The sequence below is a fragment of the Excalfactoria chinensis genome, chromosome 9, assembly GCF_039878825.1.
Source record: "Excalfactoria chinensis isolate bCotChi1 chromosome 9, bCotChi1.hap2, whole genome shotgun sequence".
Taxonomy (NCBI): Eukaryota; Metazoa; Chordata; class Aves; order Galliformes; family Phasianidae; genus Excalfactoria; species Excalfactoria chinensis.
In genome coordinates, this window is record NC_092833.1 from 5,941,694 (window position 1) to 5,965,426 (window position 23,733).

The window sequence follows — 23,733 nt, forward strand, 5'->3', positions numbered from 1 at the left end:
CCCGGCGCTCAGCGGTCACGCTGCGGCCTGCACACACCGCCAGCGCGCACGCGCGCCGCCCGCCTTCCCTCACTAAAAATGGACGCCCTGCGGCGGCTCCGCACGTGAGGCATCGGGGGAGTCGCTTCCGCCCTCTTTCTGTCACGTGACGGGCGGCCCGCGGCCCACAGCCCGTACGGCAGCCCGATGGGGTCAGTCCGCCCGGTGGCGGCGCCTCACCTGAGGGGTGTCTGAGGGTGCGCTGCACCGCTGAACGACCCTCGCCCGCCGGAGACAGCGCCGGAACGCGGCAGCAGCGGCCCGGCCGGGGCAGCAGGCGGGCCGGGCAGGGCCGAGCACGTTACGCTGCGTCTGGGTGAGTGCGCGCTGCGGGGCCTGGAGGGAGCGCCGCCGTGCCGTGCCGTGCCGCGCCGCGCCGCCGGTCCGCCCGCCGCCCTCCCGTCCCCTCATCCCCCGCCGCCCGCTGCCGGCCCTGCTCCTCCCGCTGCTCCCCTTCCCCGCGCGGTTCCGGACCCGCGGCCGTCGCACCGCGCTGTGTCCTCCGGCGCTTCCGGTACGTTTCTGTTAAGGCAAAAGGGCTGTTGTCGGGAGCGGGGCCGGCCCGAGCGCTCCGCGATCCCGTGTCCGCGCGGTGCGGGGCTCGCGTGGAGCGGGATGAGGGACCGCAGGAGTTCGGCGCCTGTTCGGTTCAGCTGCACCTTGTCGCGTCCCCACGTCGTCTGTCAGAGCCGCGTAACGCCGCTTCACAGCGACTTAACTCTGTACATGAACGTTTTAAGATCCTCCTTGTGACTTATTAACGTCTCCTGAAGTCTGCTGCCCGTTACAGACAGCAACGTGACTGGTTGCGTTCCTGCTGGGCCCCGTCTGAAGTTCTGCTGCCGAAATCGCGCTGTTCTCTCTTGTGGGGAGCAAAAAATAGGTTAAGAATTGGAACCAGTGTTGAGAAGCGGGTAAGAGCAGGAAGATACTGAGGTGCTGTGTGCATTCCCCTGCAATTGCCGCTCAGCTGAACCCACCCAGCACTGTTTGGTTTATAAATACCCTGTAGAATGACTGTTCTGATGCTGCCGTTCTTTGTGTGCGCTCTGCCCTGCAGCTGGAAGGCAGCAGTCGTGCTGACATGCACACAAATCAATGCCAGACTTCAGGGGAGCTGCGGTGTGCAATAAGCAGTGCTGCAGCGTAGTGATGGTTGATGGCAAACATCAGAGCTGTCCTGGTGCTTCGCAGCAAGGAAGCAATCAAACTGTGGAACATCTGTAGCCAGGTCTTTTTAGAAGGCAGCTGTTCTGTGTGCTGCCTCCAATAGATGGAATGGGGGCTTTAAGGTCGTCTTAAAATTGATTCTTGATATTGGCATTATGATTTTCTTAATGCAGTTGATCTGGAGGCGCTTTACTGATTGTAGGCCCTGTTAGGGAAGAAAAAGTGGAAATGTTTTGGAAAGTGGAAGTGCTGAAAGACTGCGGTATCAACCAGTCACTGGCTGATCCAGCCAATGTCTCATGTGGGAGATAAAGGCAGGTTGCATGACTGAAGGACAGGGCCAAAAAAAAGATGAAATCTAAGAACTGTGAAGTGACAGAGCTGCTTATGCACGTCTTTAAACAGCATATGCGTACTTTGAAGCATTTAGCCAAGTGGTTTGTTCCAGTTCCTTGCACTTGATAGATACAAACTTCATCATTGATACAGATGGATTAAATCTGTGTGTAATTTCAGGCACTTCCTTTAAGGATAGATAAATTTAAGTTTAAATAGAATGAAGACCTTCTCCTTGATGCTGAGTTCTGCTGCGTGCTGAAGTGAGCGAGGCTTTGAGATGGATAAGTTTATTTCATTTGATTTGCAGTGACTGTAAGTCTTTAAAGTAGCATCAGAGATTGCAGGACAGATTGCTAAGTGGATCATGTCTTTAATATACTGAATGTGTGCAGTTAGTGCAGACTTCCATAGACCATACCCTTCTGTGTGCTTAATCCTGCTGTCTGAAGATCGCTGTCAAGTATCAGTCTAAGTACATGGCAACAAATAAAGGGGCTGTCTGGCTTCTTTGCATGAAAATAGAATGTGCAAAACAGATGGAGGTGCCATCTGAAGGATTAGAGGCTGAGTTTCCTTGGGTGGGTCCTGAGAGCAGATGATCCTTGGTGGAGCACTGAGGGAAGAACCCAGGTTGTGTCTGTGCAGTGTGCACACAGAAGAGCAGGTTATATTGGCTTGGCCGTGGTGGCATGCTGGTAAAGGTACACGGCTCCCAAACAGGAGGTGCTGTGCATGGGCTGATGCTGGTTGGTTGATGTCATGGCTCACATTCTGTCTCACCTGCACCGAAACATTTCGTAGTCAGAGTTCTTTGTGCTCAGCTTTTTAAGGCACATGCACAGCAACAGATGTAGCCCTGCTGTCAAAAATAGCAAAAGAATGCAGCTGTAATTATATTGGCTAGGAATGCCCTTTTGCCAGAATAGATTGCTTCATTTAGGGAACCACTTCAAGCAGTACCAATAAAAGGTTTCTTGCTGGAATAAGCTGTTTCCCGTAGATGGTTTTCCCATAATAACTGTATTTGTTTGCATATTGTGTGTGTGCATATATGTATACAAATAAATATCCCTTTTAACTCTTAACTGTAGAAGTAATCAGTGTCTTGGCCTGAGCTGTGCTACAGCTGAGGCCCCCAGCTGTTGGCTGGCTGAGGTTTCTCACAAGTGAGGCTTCTTGCAGCTCACTGTTTCTTCTGGGAGCTGCTCTGCAGCCTCACTCAAACTGTGTCTCCAGGGTTTCTTTTTTAGCCCGAGCTACAGCTGCTGTCTCTATCAGAGCCACTGACGAGGTCCCTCAGCCACTGAGGGTTTGCCAATACTTTTAAGAGTATCTCGGCTATTGTTCTCGCTATTTACTGCAGAAGTAAGATTTTCATTTACAGAAAGACTCAGAAGTGAAGTTTTTCCAGGATTGTTTGTGATGGGGAATGGCTTATGAACGTGCTTGGTTTTTTAAGCAAGATTTCAAGGTTGGACAGATTGTTGTAAAGGAACTTTATCCCAAAAATAAAGTGAGGTCTGGATGAGTGATGGCAAACAGAAAGCAGCTGCACAGCTCTGTGCTGCTTTGATTTCCCTACTTCACCATGCAGCTTTGTGAGGCTTTGCCTGCTTTCTCAAATACTGGCACGCTGGATCTGTGTGAATACAGGTTGTTGTTTTGATTTCTTACCAATCCTGAAGATGTTCCCAATGTTTCTTTTCCTTTCCTGCCAGCCAATGAAGAAAAAGTGAATTAAAAAAATGAAACCAAAGACACCCTAGAAATTCTGTGCATAACGTGCAGCTCTGTTTGAGGATCCCTGGCGTAGCTTTGAGGGTTACATACGGCTTCACTTTGTTCTCTCACTGCTTTCCACACTCAGCTCCTTGTGATTGAACTTCTACAGATTTTGTCAATTGGTTTGTTTCATTACGTCTGCTCACTGAGGATCTTCCAGCACTTGCCTAGTAATCATAGTGGAGAGCTCCCTTTCCTTGTTTCTCATTGCTTTTGTATGTTGCTGTTACAGCTCCTGGTCTCCTTTTGCCAGAATGAGTGGGGCTGCGTTCCCGTCACCGGCTGCCGAGATGGCAGAAATCAATCGCCTTCAGTATGAGATGGAGTACACCGAAGGAATCAGTCAGCGCATGAGGGTCCCAGAGAAACTCAAAGTGGCTCCTCAGAATGCTGACCTTGAGAAGAGCATCCCAGAAGGATTTCCAAATGCCAGTGTAACTATGCAGGTTCCAGAGCGGATTGTAGTGGCAGGTATGTCTGCCTCTTAATATGGTAAAGACAGGCCAAAGTTTAAATCCTCCAAATTTCTGGAACAACAGGAATATATATTTAAAGAAAAACTTATAAATGCTTTCCAATTTTCAAACAGTTGTTGCTCATTGACTTTGGCCTAGGGAGTACCTCAAACTTAGAAAATGCTTCATGAAAAGTTCTGGTTTAACTTGTATTAGAAATAGCTAACAAATGAAACTTGCTTTTTATTAACAACAGATGTTCTTGCAGGTAATAGTGAAGACATTCCACTTTCCAGACCTCCAGACCTCGACCTTCTTCAGTCTACTCCATTCAAACCACTGGCATTGAAAACTCCTCCCCGTGTTATTTCTCTCAGTGATCGACCACTAGATTTTTTGGACCTAGAAAAACCTCCACAACAGACCCCTCAAAATGAAGAGGCTAGTACTTGTTTGGCTTTTTACATGGTTGAGACTTTTTTTCTTCTAAAGCAAAATGAAATAAACAAAGATTTGTCTGTTGTAGTGCAGATCCATCTGGTGCAAGTAAGTCAGGAAAACACAAAATGTTTTTGTAGGCACTGTAAGTTCTAACTGTGACCTTTAAGTTCTATAGCTGACAAAATGACTAGAGGTTTTAGTTTCCAGTTTTGTTATTGGGACATGTAGTGAGATGATTTAGACATAAAACTGAAAGACTTTGACAGATGATATAATACCTAGAACTAGTGGGTTTTAACAAAAGTCTAAAACCATACTTTATAGAAGCATATGGTGGTGGCATGCAGATGGATGATGTGTAATTGACATCTTACAAACTGGAAAATACTAGCGTAGTTGTGTAAACTGTAGACTTGCTCGTACCTGTGGCATTGGGTTGTATGGATAGATAACAAAAGGATGGCAGTGGGTCTCATCAACTTTTCTTCATGACAGAGGTGCTCTGGCCTTATCTTCATGGCCCTCCTCTGGACTTCAGCAGCTCCAGTTTGCCTCTGAGGACTGAACTAACTTAACTCTCCAGTGCTAAGTTTTTAAATCCTTCCTGGAATTTCCTGTCCTTTATCTCCCTCGTGCTCCCCCTCTTGTGCAGGTTCGTTCAGTGGGAAGACTGAAGAGAGAACGTTCCATGAGTGAAAATGCCACTCGACAGAATGGCCAGCTGGCCAGAAATGATTCCATGTGAGTAAAGCAATGGGGTGCAGGGACACAGCTACAGCTTTACTATATAATTCTTGTGTTCTTTTTCTCCTCGTGCCCCTTTTTATTTATTTTTACTAAGTAATGTTTTTTATGTGCTGTAGTAAGTATATAATTTTGAACAATAGAAAGCCAGCATTTAATTTTTATGCTTTTGGTTCAGTGAGGGTTTTTCTTGCAGTTCAGAGGTGGGAGTGTCTGTGGGCACACAGTTGTTTCACGAGTTATTGTGAATTGCTGCATTAGATTTTTTTTCAGTTTCTAAACTGATGTAGGGTTTTCTTTCCTGAATTTTTGGGTTATTTGATCAAAGAAATTGAGTTATTTGTATGCATGAAAACGTTCCCCATTATTGCTGTTGATATTACATAATGCTTTTAATTAATAGACAAAGAAATGTGGTTATTTTTCATGATTATGAGAGTAAGTCATTTTTCAGTGGTATTTGTATACTGCGTGGATTGGGATCTGTGAGTATGCAGCATCATCTTTTGGGACAGAAATGGCAAGTAGCATTTAGAACTGAGAACTTCATTTACTGATACCATCAGAGGTAGCAGTCCTTATGGTACTTCCTAAAGACATGCACAGCTATATATTCTGATTAGATACAATAGTCATTTGATTACTCTCAGTATATTCTGAGCAATGGCATCCTTCCACTTGGCAATAACTTTTTTTGCACTGTAACACTTAATGTTCCAGGATATGTGTGTATTGATCAAAACAATTCCTAATGTAGCTACTGTAAGAAGTGTTGCTTTAATGAAAGGATCTAAGATGTGAGTCCTCACAATGGCATTCATCTGTGTCGGACAAATGAAGACTCAGTAGCTCAGTGTCACTAAACCTCTTTAAATTTGGTTTAGGAAATAAGCACATGACCTACTTAGGGTCTACTTATTTTTAGTGTAAGAAAGAAAAAAAAATAAAAATTAAGTAAATTGTGTCCTAGAAATGCCTGCTTTCTTGTATTTACAGCAGCGGTACCAAGAGGTACCCTATATACTATGTACCTACCTATGAGTTAACTTGTCTAAAATTGGTGAAATGTATTCAGATGCCTATCTCAGGAATTACTGTTTTCTTTCTCCAGATCTTTGTGGAAATACTGCTGCTTATCTTCCTTTTCTTAATCAGGCTTTTATACAAGTTCCTAGATTTCACGTATCTAGGTACTCAAGTCTACTGAATTTTAAGTTCATTGGACTGGCAAAATCCAATTCACATCCATAAGCTCCTGATTAGCTCAGTCTCCAGATGTTTTAGCAGCCTACTAAGTGTCCAAGTTCCCTTTGACATTGGTCATCCAGTTAAATGACATTGGTCATCCAGTTAAAATATGTTGGGCTGGATATGCTAGAACTTCGCCACAGGAATGGCCTTCAAATGCCTGTTTGATAGTTTGCATGCAGTGCGTGCGGGAATAGATAGATGGTCTTCATGTGGTGGAAGCTGCTTGTGAAAAAGCTTAGCACTATGATGTTACCAGCCCTGCTTTTTCAATCCTTGTTGGAGGAAAAACTGATGGTGCAGAACTTTTTGCGATTTCTTGCAATCATTTTATCCTTGCTCCCAACATTTGTTTACTCTCCCTCTTTAGAGAGGGCTGTGTCTACCTAGCCAGCAAGCTGGAAAGCTAGCAAAAGCAGCTCTGCTGGATGTATCTCGTCCCTGTGAGATTTCTCATGTCTGAATTTCTTCAATCCAGAAATCAAAAATTCTCAAAACTCACCTGTGTGCTTTGCTATATGTAGAATTGCTGGTTTAAAGCTGTTATTTGCCATCATCATTGCTTAATCTATTAGCAGGCCTTCGAAGAGGCTTGGTGGTGCGATACAAACCTGATGGCCTGTAAATTTAAGAGGGATGTGATGAACGAACTAATTAACTGCTATTTTTGCACAGCTCAGTTTATCATATGCAGGAGCCAGGGAATGGTGGCACATCTGGAGATGAGTTTTCCTGTCCTGATGCTCATGTTAGCGCTTGCATATTGTTAAATCCAAGTTCTTTTAGTAAGTTTTTCCAGCCTTCTGGAAAAATTAAATAAACTTGTATTTTTTTTTTCTTATCCTCTCAAGTTCATTTCTTATGACAGAAGTGATGCTGGGCCTGGTGTATAGATCATCTGTTCTGACATCACTGAGATTCCTAGGAATTGCTGCTTTTTCTGTCCCCATTGCTGCTTTTGATTCAATGAGGTCCAGAAAAAGAAATCACTTTCAGAATGTGCAGCATTCATAGCAATTCTGAGTCTGTCATTTCTGCCTCATTAACTTGTGTCAATCTGCAGGTGGAAAATGCAACTACAGACCTGGCTAGTGCACAGGAGAGTGTTCTGTCAAAGCATATTGTGACAGTACTCTGTTCAAGGTGAAATTTGGCTTTTCTGCATTTGTGTGAGCCATGCCTTTTGCACCCAAAAAGGCTTGATATCTCTTGACTCTTCTCCTTATCATTTAGGCCCATGGGACATATACTGCAAGCCACAAAAGAAAAATATAGGCTTTGTGGAAAAAGTAGTGACTCTGTGAACAAAACCAATAAGATAGTGTTCTGTTTTCACTGTGGTAGCCACTTAGAGATGCTGCTGATGTGGATGTGTTCTGATAGGCAATGCAAGCAAACAGACCTGTTTGATGTTAATAATGCTAACTCAGATGGTAATGATTGTCACACAGCTTGTAGATTGTTATTTCTGTTAGAGATTCCTTGGAAATGTGATTAATTTCTTCTAAATTTTATTCCCTTATTGATAATAAACCATTTAAATAGAGAAATTATACTAAAAACACATTCTTTGCGCTAAAGAAAACTAAAGTCTATACCTGTTATGTCTCATCATCTGGTGTGCCCCCAGTGGCGCAGTGGTTTAAGCTGCTGCCTGCGGCACTGGAGGGCCCGGATTCGAATCCCCCCCCTGTGGCGCAGGGGTAGAAGTGCCGCTTCGCTACACAGGGGGCTCGAAACCCGGGAGTTGGACTCGATGATCTCTAAGGTCCCTTCCAACTCGCACAATACTATGATACTATGATAGATCTTTCTTCAACATTTAATTTCCTTACCTCCTAGAAATAGTATTTTTCCACTGTTGTACAAATACAGAAGAAACCAGCCATTCTCAAAGTTCTTGTCTGCAGTGTTGGCTGCTAGTGTTATCTTTGCTCTAATTCTTGCAGTGGTACAATGCTGCTTCATCAAAACCGGCTTGACTTTTAAGTTGATTTCATGTTTAGGTCGTTCTGCAATAAGAAGTGCTACAACAGAGACCAGCACCTTATTTTCATGGTTTTTTTTTTTTTGAGTCTAGTTCATATCTTCATAGGAAACACAGTCCCATCTTTTACATCTGGTTTACATCAAAGATTTAATTCTCATAAAAGTTGTTCTTTTCTTTTGTCTATTTTCCTGACAGACAGTCTGTGCCCATTGAAAAGGCACATCAGATACTGCTGTGTAAGAACTTTACCTACTTAGAAGGGAGTATAATACCCAAGTTTTAATTGCAGCAGTATTGTCTTTAGACAAAATATTCAGATGTACTGTGCGAAATTCCAGTTCCTGACCTACAAAAGTGACATAATGTTCTAGAATAGATTGAGTCAAAGGAGTTGGCTGTTCTCCAGCCAACTTTTTTTTTCCCCCTCGTTTCTTGGTTTCTTTTATTTTTCCCCTCTCATTTGTCATCTGTCTCATCTGCATGCATTTCCAACAGTTTGTTAGATGTTTGTTTGAGGTAGTAATTCTCAGGTGCTCAAAAAAAACCTGAGTCTAACAAGTGGGCATCTCCTTGTACGTTAACTTTCGATCTATTTAGCAATATTAACAGCTCTTTAAATGGTATTTTAATAAAAGGATGCTTACTTAAGAGATTACAATTATTATTCAAGGTGGCACAGATCAGATACTGTCCCAAGAAATAAAATGCCACGGTTCCAGTCACCTCTTTCGACTAAGGATTGCACGTAAGCCAACATGTTACCTGGTATATGAAAATCAGGAGTGTGTTTAATTATGTAGCTCTCTGCAATACTAATTTTCAGACTAAGTATCTGTAATTTAGAATATAAAATTGAAACTGCCTTTGCTACACTGAATATGTGGGTTTTATTGCTGTTGCATGCTTTCTTTCCCAAATAGCTTGAGAAATCCTGTTCTTCATGCAAGTTATGGGGTAGAAGGTTGTGGTGTGCATATCTTTAATGATAATACAGTCTGTGGCTGAGTCCAAACTAACTTCTAATTTAAATCTATTTACCCTTGTTTCATATTCCTAGACCTAAGAGAAACAAAATCTGTGTATATCTCACACTTTTTGAGAGGGCTTTGGGGGCGATACTGGGAATGTAGGCTGTTACTGAACTCCTTCATAGTAATTTCTATACTTCACTACTCTTTGGTTGTGGTCCAAAATCTAAAAATTACTTGTGTTTATAACCAGAAAGTGCTGAAACAATTAATTGTTTGGGACTTAATGGGAAAACTGCTCAGAAATTTTGAATGAAATTGTGTAGAAGATGAAGAACATTTCTCTACCAGTTTAAGAGATAAGGGAATAGCTACGATTTCTGATAAGTAGTCCTGTTAAGTGTTAGGGAGTTATTCTTGTGTCATGTTGGTTGGTTTGTGTATCAGATGTTTACCTAATTACATTGCTTCTCCATGGTCTCTGATGTAGTCCAAGGGACTACTGCGTGCTTGTAGATGAGTAATACTGAAACAGGAGCACAGAGGAAGAATTCAGCTTTGTCATTTACTCCCCACCTCCCATATTCCCTGACTCTGAGATCTGAGCCCTTTATTTAATTATTCTCATTTTCAGTCAGAAAGGAAGAAAGATCTCTCCTAAACTGTGCACTTCAGAAGGATGACAAAATTAGCAGCAATCCTTATGGAGAAAATTTGAATAATTTAATGTAGCTGTGCAGTTTATTTCATGTCTGGGGGGAAATATATTCAAAGTAAGAAATCAATTTTTCTCAAGTAAAAAGTACTCTGGAATGAAGTAACCTCTTGAAGCTGCCTATAAGCCAATGAGCACAGAGTAGCTCAGTGAATTAGGAACTGCCTACTTCTGCAGTCTTCTTTTTCCCTTTCCCCTTCCTGTATACTTTCTACGTGTGACTTCTAGAGAATTTTGTGTAGTTTTAGTTTTGTAGTTTGTTGCTCGTCATTTTTCAATCTCTACATAATACTTTGCAAATAACATTACTAGGATTATTTACAATAACAATATTCTGGACAACGTGAATTCTACAATATTTTATGGTTTGCCACATGTTTATATTCTGTTACTTTTTTAAAGCTCTCATTCTGAGATGATGAACAAGGAAAATTACCTTTAATATAAAGACATTTTATGACCTCAAGCCTTGAGCTCTTTTTTTTTCTTTCCTTCAAGCTGGTAAATCTGTACAGGAGCAGAAAATCTCATGGATTTACTTCAGTGGCAGAATTTCCCTGCTTCAAGGGATTTTTTTTCTAGTGGCTGTTGGGATTTCCAGTGCAATTGGAGGAATAAATGTCTCACTGTGGCCACTGCTATTGGTGGCAAAACAGAAAATTTCATCATAAATATGAAAGAGAAATTAATTCTGCAACTCATAGAGAAAATAAAATACAGAAAGAGAAATGTTTATTGTTGGTTTATGACTTTTGAGTTCACTTACTCTGCAGCAACGTGATAAGGTATTTGCACGTTAGGTAATAAATAATGACTAGTATCAGCCAAGCACCAGCCACTGCTGTCTTTGCATGTCTCCAGAAACCTAAGATGGCTTTAACTGTTCTGTGGTTGAAGTGACGACTGTGTAACATGCTTTAAATCTCTTTTCAATTGAATTTTCTTTCTTACTTTTGTAATCTTGCTGCCAGACGGTCACAAAGCAGCTCTATCCAAAACAGAGCATTAAAAGGCTGCGACCCACCTAGAAATTATCTGCATTTCTGACCCACTTCCAATTGTACTTTGATTAATTTCATAAAAAAAACTTTTTTCTTCATAAAACAAAAGTAGAAAGAAACTAACTAATTCTAACTCTGATCATGTTGGCACTTCTATTTTGCATCAACAGTTCAAGGAGTGTTGAAATAAGAATGTTAATTGTGGAATAGAAGTTATCCCAAGATTTAAAGGGTACAGTGACTCGCACTATGTCTTGTATTTATGTGTTAATATATATGAGAAAGTTAACAAAAGTGACCTTCCTCTTTAAAAACTCACTTGGTTAAGAATCCCCAATTAAAATGAAAGAAAACTTTGATGTTTGTAGGGCAGTGTGGATAATGTTGGGTTGAACTTGAAGAAAAATGACTTCATCAAATGCTGTTTATCAAAATTTGCTTCTGTCTGGTAGGGATAAGGTTTGTATAATGCTTTAAACCAAAATGCTCATCCCTGCATTGCAATCCTCTGTATTTTTTGTAAGAGTCTTGTTTGTTTCATCATGGCTGAAAGCTCAGATTGTGTAACTTATCCCTGGGATATGAATTCTGTGCTGGAAGGATGGCGATGGCCTTTAAACATTGTTCATGTGCAAATCAAAATGCTGTCTTCATCTTTAGTCACAACATGAAGAAACAATTCTGTTAGGGCGTCTGTGAGGTTCTCCTTGCTGAGAAAACTTGTGCTTTTAAAAATACTTTCTCATTGGCATCAATGAGGACTTGACTGCTGATTTCGGCAGGCACAGAATCGGCTGAGCGAGGGCTTTCTAAAACTATCCAGTGTAACTCATCAGAACTGCGTATGTGCATTTAGCTCACAGTCCCTTACACCTGGGATTTGGGGATGCCACCTTGTAATGCTGGGAGAAGGGTAGACTGAAAGCGAGCGATAAACATTTTGAAATGGTGCTATCTGAAAAGTTTTGTTGTTTTTTAATTAAAAATCTGACTACAGTATTTCTCTCTTCATTTATTATGCTTATATGAACAGTGTGACACCATCAGTGCAACAGGCTCGTGTCTGTCCTCCCAATATGTTGCCTGAAGACGGGACTAATCTTTACTCTGCTCGTGGCATTTTATCGTTTATCCAGTCTTCCACACGTAGGGCTTACCAGCAGGTCTTGGATGTGCTGGATGAAAATCGCAGGTGATTGGTTGTCACTGATTCTGCCAGCTTCTGCTGCTTTCATTTTATTTTTTTTTTTCCTCCTTTTAGTGGAGTGTGGTTTATGTTTACATAATAATGAGATGAAATTATTTGCTTTTGCTTTCCTTTGCGTTCACTATTCATAAGCAATTCAATTGTCCAAAATTCACATTTCAAAGTGCTTCAGGTTATTGAGATACAGCATTAAAATTTGCTTCCAAACAAAAGTAGTAGGAGCTAATCTGTGACTGGCAGGGATTTCTAAGTTGTTGGGATTTTTTCTTCAATTAATGCTTGATCTTGAACCTGCAAATTTATTAACCTTACCTACTACTTTTCTGTTGGTGAGTAATGGTGCAAATCAATAAGATTGGGTTGATGTCGCCATAAATCATTTAAACAAATGTACAGCAACTGGACTGGTTACTGTGCAGGGTACTGGTTGCAGATGCTGCTTTTGATCATGTGTTGAGACTCCAGGCCCTGTCAGTTCATATAATGAATACTTATCTCTGGGTGGTCCGTGACTGATGGTGACCACTTCACTGGATGCTGTGAGAAGGGGGGGGGGGCTGCCAGCTTTCCAAACTGGCACCTCTTGTAGCTCACCACGTTTAATGACAGGACAGTATATCAGAATTCTTCTGTCTGAAAGTAACAGCTCTATATATTGTGCTGAAAGTCCTTGCTAAAATATGGGCTGAAATTCTGGCCCTTCCCCCAGTCTGCAGAGAAGCTAAAAAAGATTTATCCTGCCTTCCATTAAGCATGTTCTTGCCCGCATTTCCTTGGATTTTGCATATATGTGTGTGCACATGAATATGTACACTTGTAACTTCAGTCATCGAAATAATTCTATGGTTCTGAATGCTTCTTAATCTGCATTACTCCTGGCTTGGCTTTCTGAAAAGAAACAGAAAACTGGTGATGCATGCCTGTCAAGTAATCTTACCCCAGAACTGAATTTATCAGTAAGGTAAAAGTGTATTCTTCGTGGCTGGTTGTTTAGATACCCACCGTTATTCTACAGCCGGTGGAACAGGAATGTGAAATTTGGATGATTCACTTGCATGGTTGTAAAATATTTTTTCATTTTAAACTGTTTCAAACTGCAGCCTGTTCTTTTGCTCTGTGTGATGTGTTCTATCTCAAAGCCTATTTTAAACTTTATGCTAGTTATGAGAAGAGAGCTTTTAAAATGAGCAAGGTCTGGCTCATGCTGTTCACTGGAATTATTTTTCACTTATTTCATGGCTTGCTTTCCTTTTACAAGATGTTTGCAAAATTATCTTACCATCCACTATAACTGCTAACGGTAGGTGCTGATTACACTGCTGCAGCTAATGAATTGTGCCTAGTTTGGTTGGCATTGCTCGCATGATAGATTCTTCAGATGGGCAACGATATAATGATCACTGTTTACGCTGTCTGTTTACTTTTGCACTTCCTTCAGCTTGGACAAGGACAATAGGTCAGTTCTGCTTTCCAGTTCTAACCCTTTCTCTATTTCTATGGGACCAAAAGCCAGTCTTTTAAGGCTTACATGCTGCAGGCAACCAAAACAGCTGCATTTAAGGATATTTTAGTAATATCTTAAATAAACCGTGGAGGGGGAAGGAATTCAATCAGATTTTAAAATAATTGTACTTTATCTGAGCTATTCTGTACCTCTTGAAACAATGACTTCACTGTTTAGAAAGAGAAAGTATAGAAATTCATTGCTATCTCCTTTTTTTAGATTAGTGCTTTCTAAAAAGCCACTGTCCTCATTAAGTGCCAGACTTCACCCATGTAGTCGTTTCCTGAAGAGTTACAAGATCACATTTGATGTTGAGGAAGTTAACTGTAATCTTCATGATAGAAATAACATAGGGTGCAAGTTAAGATTGTGCAAGTCCTTACGCGTGAGTTTGGATGAGAGTTGTGTAGTTCAGAAGCAAATGAAACAGAGGTGCAGATGTAGCCTTGCTTTAAGTAATTGCTTGTAGCACTGAGATGAGCAAGGAGAGCAGTTTTCCCTACTCACTGATGCCTCAGTGCACAAATCCTTTCTGTACTTCAGAAGCTTCTTGCCCAGTTCACTTCCACATCACGTCCATTACATCCTAGTGCCGATTATTATGGCTGCTCTGAGGTTTCCAGAGAAGTTTCAAAGTACAGTGAGAAGTCAGCATAGCTGCTGCCCCTACAGAACAAAGAATTGCTGGCCTCAGTCACGTGTGCACACAGGTGATGTAAGCTGGACCCAGGTACCTAGGTTATCCACACCTCTTGTTTTCCTGTCAGACCATTTGACTGCATCATTGCTGTGGTATTTCCATTGCATGCTCTGCTCTAAGTGGAAGAAGATAGACCAGATTCATTTGGTTGTTGCATTATTACGTGTTTTACCACCGTTATTAAAGTACATTACTGTGCATTCCCTTTGTGTTTTAGGCTGCCATTGTATTTGCAGTGAAGTAGTTAAGTGCTGAGCATACCGACATTATGGCTGCTTCTGATCACATCTTAATATGTAGGTTGGAACTGCCAGAAGCAGCCAGAAGACTGAAAGTTTTAGGTTTAGGGTTTTGTGAGTTGTTTGTTTGTTTATCTATTTGTTGAAAGACTGTCATGCTTTTACAACCCAAACTGCTGAGTTTGAGGGTGAGACTATCTCAGTTATGATGTCACTGTTATCTAAATAGTGGGTTTTGTTGTTTATTTCCTGAAATTGAGCAAGTAAAAAGGATGGGAGAGGCAGGGGAATATTGTGGTGATCCTCTTGGGTCCGCCAATAAAGAAAGAAAAACATGAACTGCAGAGAAAAGGAAAACAACAAAGCTGCCATGCTGGCAGTGAGATTAGAGGCTTGCCTTCAGTTTAGTTCAGGTTCCTGGTTTGGATGGCACCTGCAGGACTGTAGTTTTGTTGTTTGCTGTAGTCCTCAGTTGCCTCCAGACCTGAGGTTACTTAGTATTGATTAGTTCTGCAGCATCGGTAAAACCTTAAGTTGACCACAAGCTGCCACAGAGGCCTACAGTACAGAGAGCGTTTGGGAACCGATGGTTTCATTACACAACATCCAAATGTTGTTGGCTTGCATTAGGTAGCGTGGGAGATGAGTGCAGGATACTGGCTAGCTGCTGTTGGCATATTTGCTCATTACAGTCGACTTGTTCACAGAGGAATTCTGTAACCTGTTCTACAACTGCTTTATGCTGAATTTCTTGTATTTTCTCCAAGCATTTAGATATAGCATCTGTCCAGCATGACTTGAGACTAACTGAATTATTTCACCCATTAAGAAACAGGAATACCATTTTTGAGAACTTGAGGAAGAATATTCTTTAATTATAGGTGTTGGGATTGGGAGCTTCTGTTCTGTAAGGTGCATCATTCTGGCTTTCACTTGTGTGCCTTTCATTTTTCACTTGCAGGACTTCATTTTTAGTTTTATGATATACATAGCAAAGTGCTCCGATTGCAGAAGATCTGTTTAGAGTAGGACCTCATCCCACTACTGTGTACTGGGTAGCTGTTTGCTAAGGCTTCCTAGACCTTCAATCTTTAAATTTAAACTTGCAGTTGTGATGCTTTTGTGCAGCACTTGGTCATTTTCAGGCCAGGCCACAGTGTTCTCCCAGCCACCTCAGCACCAGGCCTCTGACTCCCACCCATCACAGCTGATTCTTCACCCCTAGATTCTCTTTCCCTATTGCCAACTTTAGAGGCTGGTATATACGTGGGTTGAGTGCACAGTACAAATACCTGCTGCTGGCACTGGGAAAGTGGAAGAAATCATTCAACAGCTTGAAATGGTTTTTCAGTTTGTTACACAGCATAGGTGTGGGACTGCCTCGTTACCAGGGGTACTGAAATTGCTGGTGGCACTGTCAGCAGAACGCACTGCTGATGGTCATGTCTTCTGTAAGTTAGGACGTGCCAACTTCTTCCTGACAAAGTGGTGCTTATATAGTTTTAACAGCTTAGGAAGCTGTAACCTTTTTTTTTGCCCTCTGCCTAGAAATGAAAGGAGATAAACTTGAAAGAGCAATAATTAAAGGGATGCTCATACCGTCTACTCAAAGCTCTTAGTCACTTCTTCCTGCCTCTCCTTTGTAGCTGCATGTGGTTCTTGTGCTCTCAATGGTATGCATTCTTTGGTTAGCCATGAAGTGATCAGGCTAATCAGCTGATCAGGCAGTTGAACTGGATGATCTTTGCAGTCCCTTCCAACTGGCATATTCTGTTCTGTATGTGTGTAGATATTTCTTTTCCTGAGGCTTTGTTTTTTGGAGGGCCTCTTTAAAAAATATGGGGTTTCCCACAGTATTATTCTTACAAGGTTGATAACTCCTCCCAAATCTATATTTCCAACAATTCATCTCCCACAAATGAAGCTTTCTCATCAAAAATTTACCTACAAAGCTCCATACGCTTAGTGTTAATTAAACGGATTAAAATAAATAGGCATTGCATAGAAATATATAAGTGGAAATATTGTGATGCTCCTTTGTTCTGTGTGTTTTACCTCTTATCTCTGTTTGTCATTTCCCATTTCTGTCTCCCGTTTTCTATCTGCAAAAAACTGCTGTAGGCCAGTGTTACGTGGTGGGTCAGCTGCTACCACTTCCTCTAACCCTCATCATGACAACACCAGGTAAAGATTTTGTTGTTACTGTCGGTCACAGTCCGCTAGTTCAGTGGATCATAATGCTCCTTCATATCCCCCCTCACCTCTTGAGGTACTTCAGGCCCTTATTCCTTACCATCCAAGATACTTGGTGTAGTAGAAATAACAGCAGTGCAGAAGTTGTGCAGCCAGGGGAGGGGTTAAAATTACATTAGCATTATGCTTGCAGTACCTCCTGTTTAATAGTGGTTGAGTTTCATATTGTTATTGCTAGAGAAGTTGGCCTTGCATCATATCATTGTTTTCCAGGTGTTCTCAGTAACGTGTTAGTGGTAGCTGGATGTGTTTCTACAGCCATCACTTCAGCAGAACTGGATGTAAATTAGAGGTCACAATCAGGATTAAGGAAATTGCACATTACTTGTTCATATTTCACACTACGTTCTTCTGTCTTCATCAAAGTGAAGATAAGATTTATGCTTAATTAAACACTGGGTTCACACAAGTGATTCTTCAGCTCTAATTTGGGAATTGATTTTTGTCTGTAGTGATCCAAGAGACTATCGTAAGGGTTCCCTCACTGCTGTGATTCTCCAGGACTTGTTTGGAAATTGGCAGCATAGCAGTGATATACTGTGAACCTGTATGAAGTTCTTGTGACTGGAGAGACGTGCCCATATAATTTAAATGATGAGCCCTTCTCTCTTTTCCCAAGAGCTGGTGGCAGACAACTCCACTGTGCTATGGGTGAGATCGTCCTTTATTTTTTTCTCCCACATCAGTAAGGGAATGAAAACACAGCTTCAGTCTATTAAATACTGCCTGCACTGAAAGAACTGTAAGTAGGAAACAGCAGACATTTTAGTGAAGTATTTTGTCTCCTTACGGTAAGAAATTATTACTGGCCTCTCCCTGTGTGCCCTTCAAACCTCCAACACCGATCAAAACCAAATCAAGTTCCTACCATTTATGCGCTGCTGGTCAAGGATCTCAATGTTATTTAAATCCAAACTAATGCAATTCTTATTTAGAAACAGCGACTCTTATTTAAAAGCAATACATTACTGAGAAGTGGGCACAGAAACATTGAGAAATGGCATGTTAGTGGTGTTAGAGGGGGCGGAGGATTATATATGAGCTGAGGGCACTAAAAGTGAAGGAAGAACACATGATGCAAAAGAAGTATCTGCATTTAAGTGCATTCTGCTAGTTTAAGGAGTTCTACTCTATTTCAAATGTTAAAGTTAACCATTAACTCTGTCATTAAATGCTGAATGTTCTTTAAGGTGCATTTTGTTTTGCACTTGGGAGCTTTGGTGTGTATTTTTGTTCAGCATTTGAAGCTGTCGTCAGCATTTGTTTGTATTTCCTAATAAGAAAGTGGAGTCAAGGGGAGCTAATATTGGAAACTGAGACTTCAAGATAGAGAGAAACTCAGCAGTACAAATAGCATCAGAAACTTCTTTTACCTGTTGATTGTTGGAAAAGGAGCTGGTTAAGAGGTAGCATTTGGATGATCAAAGCACATTTTATTTAGTCTTTCTGCCCCCTCCCAACTGTTAGAAAATGTGTGTATTGAAATAACATCCTGGAGTTAGAAAAAAGCTTTATCTGAAACGTTACACCAAGGAAATTGAGGTGTTTTGAGAACAACCTTCTTTCTGAAGCATGTTGAGTTCAGCAAGCAGTGACAGCTCTTGACTCTGTCCTTCACCTAAAATATTAGGGTTACCGTGACTGAGATCACTAATCTCAGTAGGTAGGATATTTAAATAGATACTGAGCACAAGATACCCAGTTCTTTGCAAATCTTCATTTGGTCAGTTCAGATCTATTGCAGATCTCTTGCAGTTGTCGTCTTGTAGCTCAGGCAGTTTTCAGCATTCACTAAACAGTGGAATAAAGAGAAACAGTATTCGGAGAGACCAAGCAATACTAACTGTGTCTGTGTGGAGGAATTCCATAAGTACTCAGATGTGGAGAACAGAACTTCATAGATCATGCTTGATTCAGTCATGTTCCTATTGAAAGTATATAACTCAGTAAAAGCTAAAGAGTCTGAGAGTTCTTCTGCCTATCGCCACCAAAAATACATCCACTAGAATGTTCATGAAATGCAATGCTTGCTGAACTTCGTATGCATGAGGCAGCTAATGGATCTCTTTAACCTGATAGGTACGGTCTTTCCAGCATGGATACCACACTTGAGGGAACACCAGATGACATGACTGTTGTAGATGCTGCTTCCTTAAGAAGACAGGTATGTAAAGCGTAACAGCTGATAATAATAAGGAAAAGCTGTAGTGGTAAAATGGGAGAGCAGGTTCTCTGCTGTAATATAATGGTATGGCTGCAAAGGTAACCGTACAGCAGGTGTGAGGTATGCTGTCTGTATAGACTGCCTGCACAAATCTGTACTGTTCTGGAGGTCTGGAGAGTCCAGCTCCATTTCTGCTCCTACTCAGCAGGGGCAGCAAGGTCTGATGGTTAGTAGCTGAAGATGGAAAGTTACATCATCAGGAGTTTAGAATCCATTGAGCACAATGCTAATTCTGAATGCCTGCTCAAGCTTCTTGAAAGTCTGGCAACTTCATTGAAACTATTAAAAGTGTTTGTTTCTTTTTAGATAATCAAACTTAATCGGCGTCTCCAGCTTCTGGAAGAAGAAAACAAAGAGCGTGCTAAGAGGGAAATGATCATGTATTCAATTACTGTAGCTTTTTGGCTGCTCAATAGCTGGCTTTGGTTTCGGCGCTAGACAACAGCTCTGAAAGATTTAGTAGATCAAAATACCAACAAAATTCTCAAAACTCTTTGTTTCTGTTTCTGAGTTGTCTGCTGTTTTATAATTCATACACTGGAAACCTCCGCCACAGCAAAAAGGCTGTAGAAATTGCGGTGTTAAGGGACACCTCGTTGTTCAGTTACGCAGTATTTAATAGATTTGCATTGTGAATACTTGCGGTATCCTCCTTTGCATGCTTCAATGTAAATACGGATCAGCTGATTTTGAACTGAAGCTTGCTTTGTGCAATGTAAGGAGTGTCCGACAGGAGTAATGGCTGGATGTTGGTTGTGGTTGGGAGAGAAAACCCAGTCAAATTGGGTTTGGAAAAAACATCAACACAAAGGAATAAAAACTAGATCTTATTGTTGGATGCAGGCGCACATCACTGCTCTGCTGGTTCCCCTTCAGTCTAACGTGTGTCAGAGGTGTGCCATACTCAAGGAGTGTGTCCTGTTTCATGAGTACGTTCCTAGTTTAAGGCTGTGTTCGGGTCAGACAATAAAAGGTCTTTGCTAACATGCAGACTGTCAGAGGTGTGTGATATGTTTGTTTCTTTTTATTTTAGCTTTAATTTTGCAGATGTTTTTTTCTATAAAATACATTTTTAATTGAGTCAGTCTGTAATCAAAAGATGATGGTGTACGAGAGACCACTGCAGTGTATTTAATAAAACAGAGAAATAATTTAAAACTGTGTTTAATATTAATTTTAATCAACTTTGACAGTTTGTCTGAATCGGAAACCTGAGAAGTAAAGACCAGCAGCAATCGGGCACTGCACAGCCTGCAGGGCCGTCTTGCCCGGCCTGCTCTGGGATTGCTCTGTGTGTGATTGAGTATGTCTGTGCGGACGGACCGGTTACTCCGCGCACTTCCGGTGCGTTCCGCCCTGCTCACACTCGGAGCGTTTCCGGCCGGGCCGCGTTGCCCGGGGGACGCGTAAGCGGACGGACCTTCCCGCCCCGCCAGCGCCGCGATGGCCGCCGGGCTGCTGCTGCTGCGGGCCTCGAGGCGGCTGCTGGCCGCGGCCGGGACGGGGCGGGTCGCGCCGGGCTCCGCGCCGCGCCGCGAGAAGAAGCGATGGCTCCGCGCTTACCTGGAGATGCGGCGGCTGCAGGAGGCCCCGCGGCGGCGGTGAGAGCCCGCAGGGAGGGGCGGCGGGCGGGGGACGCTCGCGGTGCCGGAGCCGCCTCGTTCTGACCCCGTTTCCTTCCTCGCCCGCAGCTCGGAGCGGCCCGGCTGGGATTACCACGCCGAGATCCAGGCGTTCGGACACCGCCTGCAGGAAAACTTCTCGTTAGATCTCCTCAAAACCGCCTTCGTCAATTCCTGTTACATTGAAAGCGAGGAGGCGAAGCGCCGGGAGCTCGGCGTAGATAAAGACGCCGTCGCCCTCAACCTCCGAGACAACGCGGAGCTGTCGGCACGAGGGGTGGCGTTTGCGCGTTCCTACCTGACGCGGAGCTTCGAGGCCGCTTATCCCCGCCTGCCCGCCCCGGGGGTGGCGGCTCTCGTGACCTTCCTGACCGGGCAGCAGCTCGTGTCCCACGTGGCGCACAACCTGGCTCTGCCCGACCTGGCGCTCTGCGCGGAGTTCCCCGCGCCGCCGGCCGTGCTGCACGCCACGTTCTTCGCGGTGGTGGGAGCGCTGCTGGGCAGCAGCGGGCCGGAGAGAGCCGGGCTCTTCGTCAGGGTGCGCCGGCCTTTGTGGTATTGCTTTGTGCCCATGGCAATAAGTGGTGTCGGTGTGGGGAGGGGGAGGGCGAAGTTATAGAAGGAAAGGCAGAAAGTGTGTCTTGTTCTGTTCCTTAGTGACCGGAAGCCAGAGAGCTTGTTTGGTTCTTTCCTCAAAACAAAAAGGCTCAGGCTGCTCAGGTACATAAAGCCATGCACTCCTATAACAGTGACACCTTCCTATTTGCTGTTGCTCATTGAGGAACAGTGTTTCCCTCCACACCTTATGCTGTCAAACAATGAAGTGGTTCCATGTCAGATCACATATGCCTTCAATTTAAAAAAATGGCATGTTTTAGTTTTAATTTCATGTCAGACGTGCTGAGTTCATGAGTTCTGCACTCAGGAGTGCAGGGATCCAAAGATCTTTTCATACTGCAACGCTCAGTTAAACTGCAGCATAACAAAGTAGTTTGTGAACCCATCAGGCGGGTGCTGCGCCTTCAAGTGGGAGCAGGTTGCCTTGGTGTGCACACTGAGCAGCTCAGCCAGCAGAGCTCAGCAACACCAACAGCTCCTGGTCCTGCTTAGCCGTGCCGTAGTGCGGAGGCAGTTGGGTCATTCGTTCCAGATATCTGCTGTCAGGTGCGTTAATGACTCGGATTTTTGTTCACAGGCACTAGCAGTTAGAGCTGTTGTTCCCATTAATTTAACTTCTAAATATTTTTCTATTTAGGATTTTTTAATTCCCCAGCTGATTGGAAAAGACCTGTTTGAGATCTGGGAAGTTGTAAATCCTATGGGCTTGCTGGTGGAAGAGTTGGCCAAGAGAAACATCTCTGCTCCAGAACCAAGAATTACCAGGCAGCTGGGGGTCAGCACGGTTCTGCCACTGTACTTCATTGGGCTGTACTGGTTAGTATGGTATTAATGGAAATGGACTCAGGCTGAGTTTCCATTGCTGAATTTCCAATAGCTCGTCTTTGCAAGAAAAAAACAGCAGAAATGTGTGCGCTGGTGCCTGTATATAGAAATTACCTGCAGTATTGGCAGACTGGGGGGAAACACATTTAGCAGCACTGATCCACGTGTACAGCAGTGCTCAGCATTCTGATGGAAACGTTTGCTTTCTTCCCAGTGATAAGAAGATAATAGCTGAAGGGCCCGGGGAAACACTGCTGGCTGCAGAGGAAGAAGCTGCCCGCGTTGCGCTGCGGAAACTGTACGGGTATACTGAGAACAGGAGACCGTGGGATTACTCGAAAGCCAAAGAAGGATGGACAGCTGAAAAGGCCATCAGCAGCAACTAGATAATGCAAACTGTTTGCAGTTTCTCTCAAGAACGAACGGCTTCCGTGCTGAACTCGGACACCTGTAGGAGAGGAAAGTTCAGTTTGATTTTCTGATGTCAAGTTCTTGGAATTTTCAAATTAAATACGGATAGAAAATAAATGAAGTCTCTTTCTTTTGTATAGTGTTCAATGTTCAGGCATTGTCCTCAACAGTGAACGTTCCTTTATCTTCCTGAATGGATGTATTTTGGCTGAGAAGTTTTTCTGTAATGCCAGGAGATGGTTCTTAATGATGTTTAATAGCGTGGGTCAAAACCTATAGACAAAAGTGTCTTGTGTGCTTCCCTGGGACTGGTTTTGAGGGTGCTGCTAATCAGGTGAGTGGGATTTAATGTGCAGCGTTGGTCTGTGAGTTGCGTCTGGATACATTTGTCCTTGACCTGGTGAAAAGGTAGGCTGTGATGTCAGTGGGATTGCTGCTGCTGCTGGTCTGGTTTATGAAAGCAAATGGCAGGTAGGAGCTCTGACTGCTCGGGTGCAGCCTTGTCTTTATTGCTGTACACATTGGTTTCTATTGCTGAATACTCTGCAAGGCAGCATTGTGCATTTTGAAATCTGTACAAAGGAAAATAAGGATTACGAGGGCTTGTGCTGAAAGAAATGAGAATGTTTCTGCTCCGTCTGCTTTGCCAGTGTCTCCAGGAGCTTCATTTTTCACTGCTCTTGCAGACGTTTATCCAAAGCAGTGATGTGTCTGAGGTGTTGGATTCAGTGAAATCTCTAGGCTTTATTTGCACCCTCTGTAGCTCTTAATGGCTTTCAATGACTTGAGTTACGCTTAGGTACCTCTGTAAGGTACCTCTGTAATGTTCCTGACTGAGCCCTCAAAGGAGAAAGGGACAGTGATGAAGGGAAGAAGTGTTTCTACCTTGTCCCATTGCAAGCAGGGGTTTTATGTTGCGTTTATGTGAAGGATGTGCAGCAGTGAATGGCCCCAGTGTGAGGCTGTGGCTGCTGAGCAGGTCTGTGGTGCATTGCAGGTGGTGTTTCCTGCTGCCTCGGGAGTAAGGATGAGATCTGGCTCTGATCTACTTAACTGAAACACATTAATGAGGATATTCAAGAGAGAAAGCTAAAAACAAACTAAAACCACCCAACTGATCACTATTCATGTATGACTCTCATGTTTGTTACAACGTACATCTTAAGCACATATAAAACTTCTGTGGGTAGAAAGCAGCAAAACTTTTTGGCTGGATTCTGACATAGTAAACGAAATGG

The 23,733-nt window shown here is 42.8% G+C and overlaps 2 protein-coding genes across 12 annotated transcripts; both read left to right on the forward strand.

Annotated features, from left to right (window-relative positions):
* Positions 1-156: 156 nt before the first annotated feature.
* MFF (mitochondrial fission factor) lies at positions 157-20,177 on the forward strand. 11 transcript variants are annotated; one of them, XM_072344886.1, is made up of 10 exons: positions 221-355; positions 3,563-3,801; positions 4,054-4,226; positions 4,879-4,967; positions 8,879-8,953; positions 11,926-12,084; positions 13,538-13,555; positions 16,664-16,726; positions 18,875-18,959; positions 19,326-20,173. In XM_072344886.1, the coding sequence occupies exons 2-10, from the start codon at positions 3,585-3,587 to the stop codon at positions 19,455-19,457; spliced, it is 1,011 nt and encodes a 336-aa protein (XP_072200987.1). In that variant the 5' UTR covers positions 221-355; positions 3,563-3,584; the 3' UTR covers positions 19,458-20,173. The 11 variants fall into 11 exon arrangements, with proteins under 11 accessions (XP_072200986.1, XP_072200980.1, XP_072200987.1 ...); XM_072344885.1 differs by lacking the exon at positions 8,879-8,953 and having other exon boundaries at positions 157-355; positions 19,326-20,177; XM_072344875.1 differs by lacking the exons at positions 221-355; positions 8,879-8,953 and adding an exon at positions 423-553 and having other exon boundaries at positions 19,326-20,177.
* Positions 20,178-20,391: 214 nt separating this feature from the next.
* On the forward strand, positions 20,392-22,635 carry MRPL44 (mitochondrial ribosomal protein L44). Its single transcript, XM_072344495.1, has 4 exons — positions 20,392-20,620; positions 20,711-21,179; positions 21,897-22,075; positions 22,299-22,635. The coding sequence occupies exons 1-4, from the start codon at positions 20,463-20,465 to the stop codon at positions 22,468-22,470; spliced, it is 978 nt and encodes a 325-aa protein (XP_072200596.1). The 5' UTR covers positions 20,392-20,462; the 3' UTR covers positions 22,471-22,635.
* Positions 22,636-23,733: the final 1,098 nt, after the last annotated feature.

What these genes read in the sequence shown, in the direction of transcription:
- MFF (XM_072344886.1), top strand. Translation starts at nt 3,585, where the DNA reads ATGAGTGGGGCTGCGTTCCCGTCACCGGCTGCCGAGATGGCAGAAATC. An exon ending in AGAGCGGATTGTAGTGGCAG is followed by an intron (nt 3,802 to 4,053) that starts GTATGTCTGCCT and finishes ATGTTCTTGCAG; the next exon opens with GTAATAGTGAAGACATTCCA. An exon ending in AGACCCCTCAAAATGAAGAG is followed by an intron (nt 4,227 to 4,878) that starts GCTAGTACTTGT and finishes CCTCTTGTGCAG; the next exon opens with GTTCGTTCAGTGGGAAGACT.
- MRPL44 (XM_072344495.1), top strand. Translation starts at nt 20,463, where the DNA reads ATGGCCGCCGGGCTGCTGCTGCTGCGGGCCTCGAGGCGGCTGCTGGCC. An exon ending in GAGCCGGGCTCTTCGTCAGG is followed by an intron (nt 21,180 to 21,896) that starts GTGCGCCGGCCT and finishes TTTTCTATTTAG; the next exon opens with GATTTTTTAATTCCCCAGCT. An exon ending in TACTTCATTGGGCTGTACTG is followed by an intron (nt 22,076 to 22,298) that starts GTTAGTATGGTA and finishes CTTTCTTCCCAG; the next exon opens with TGATAAGAAGATAATAGCTG.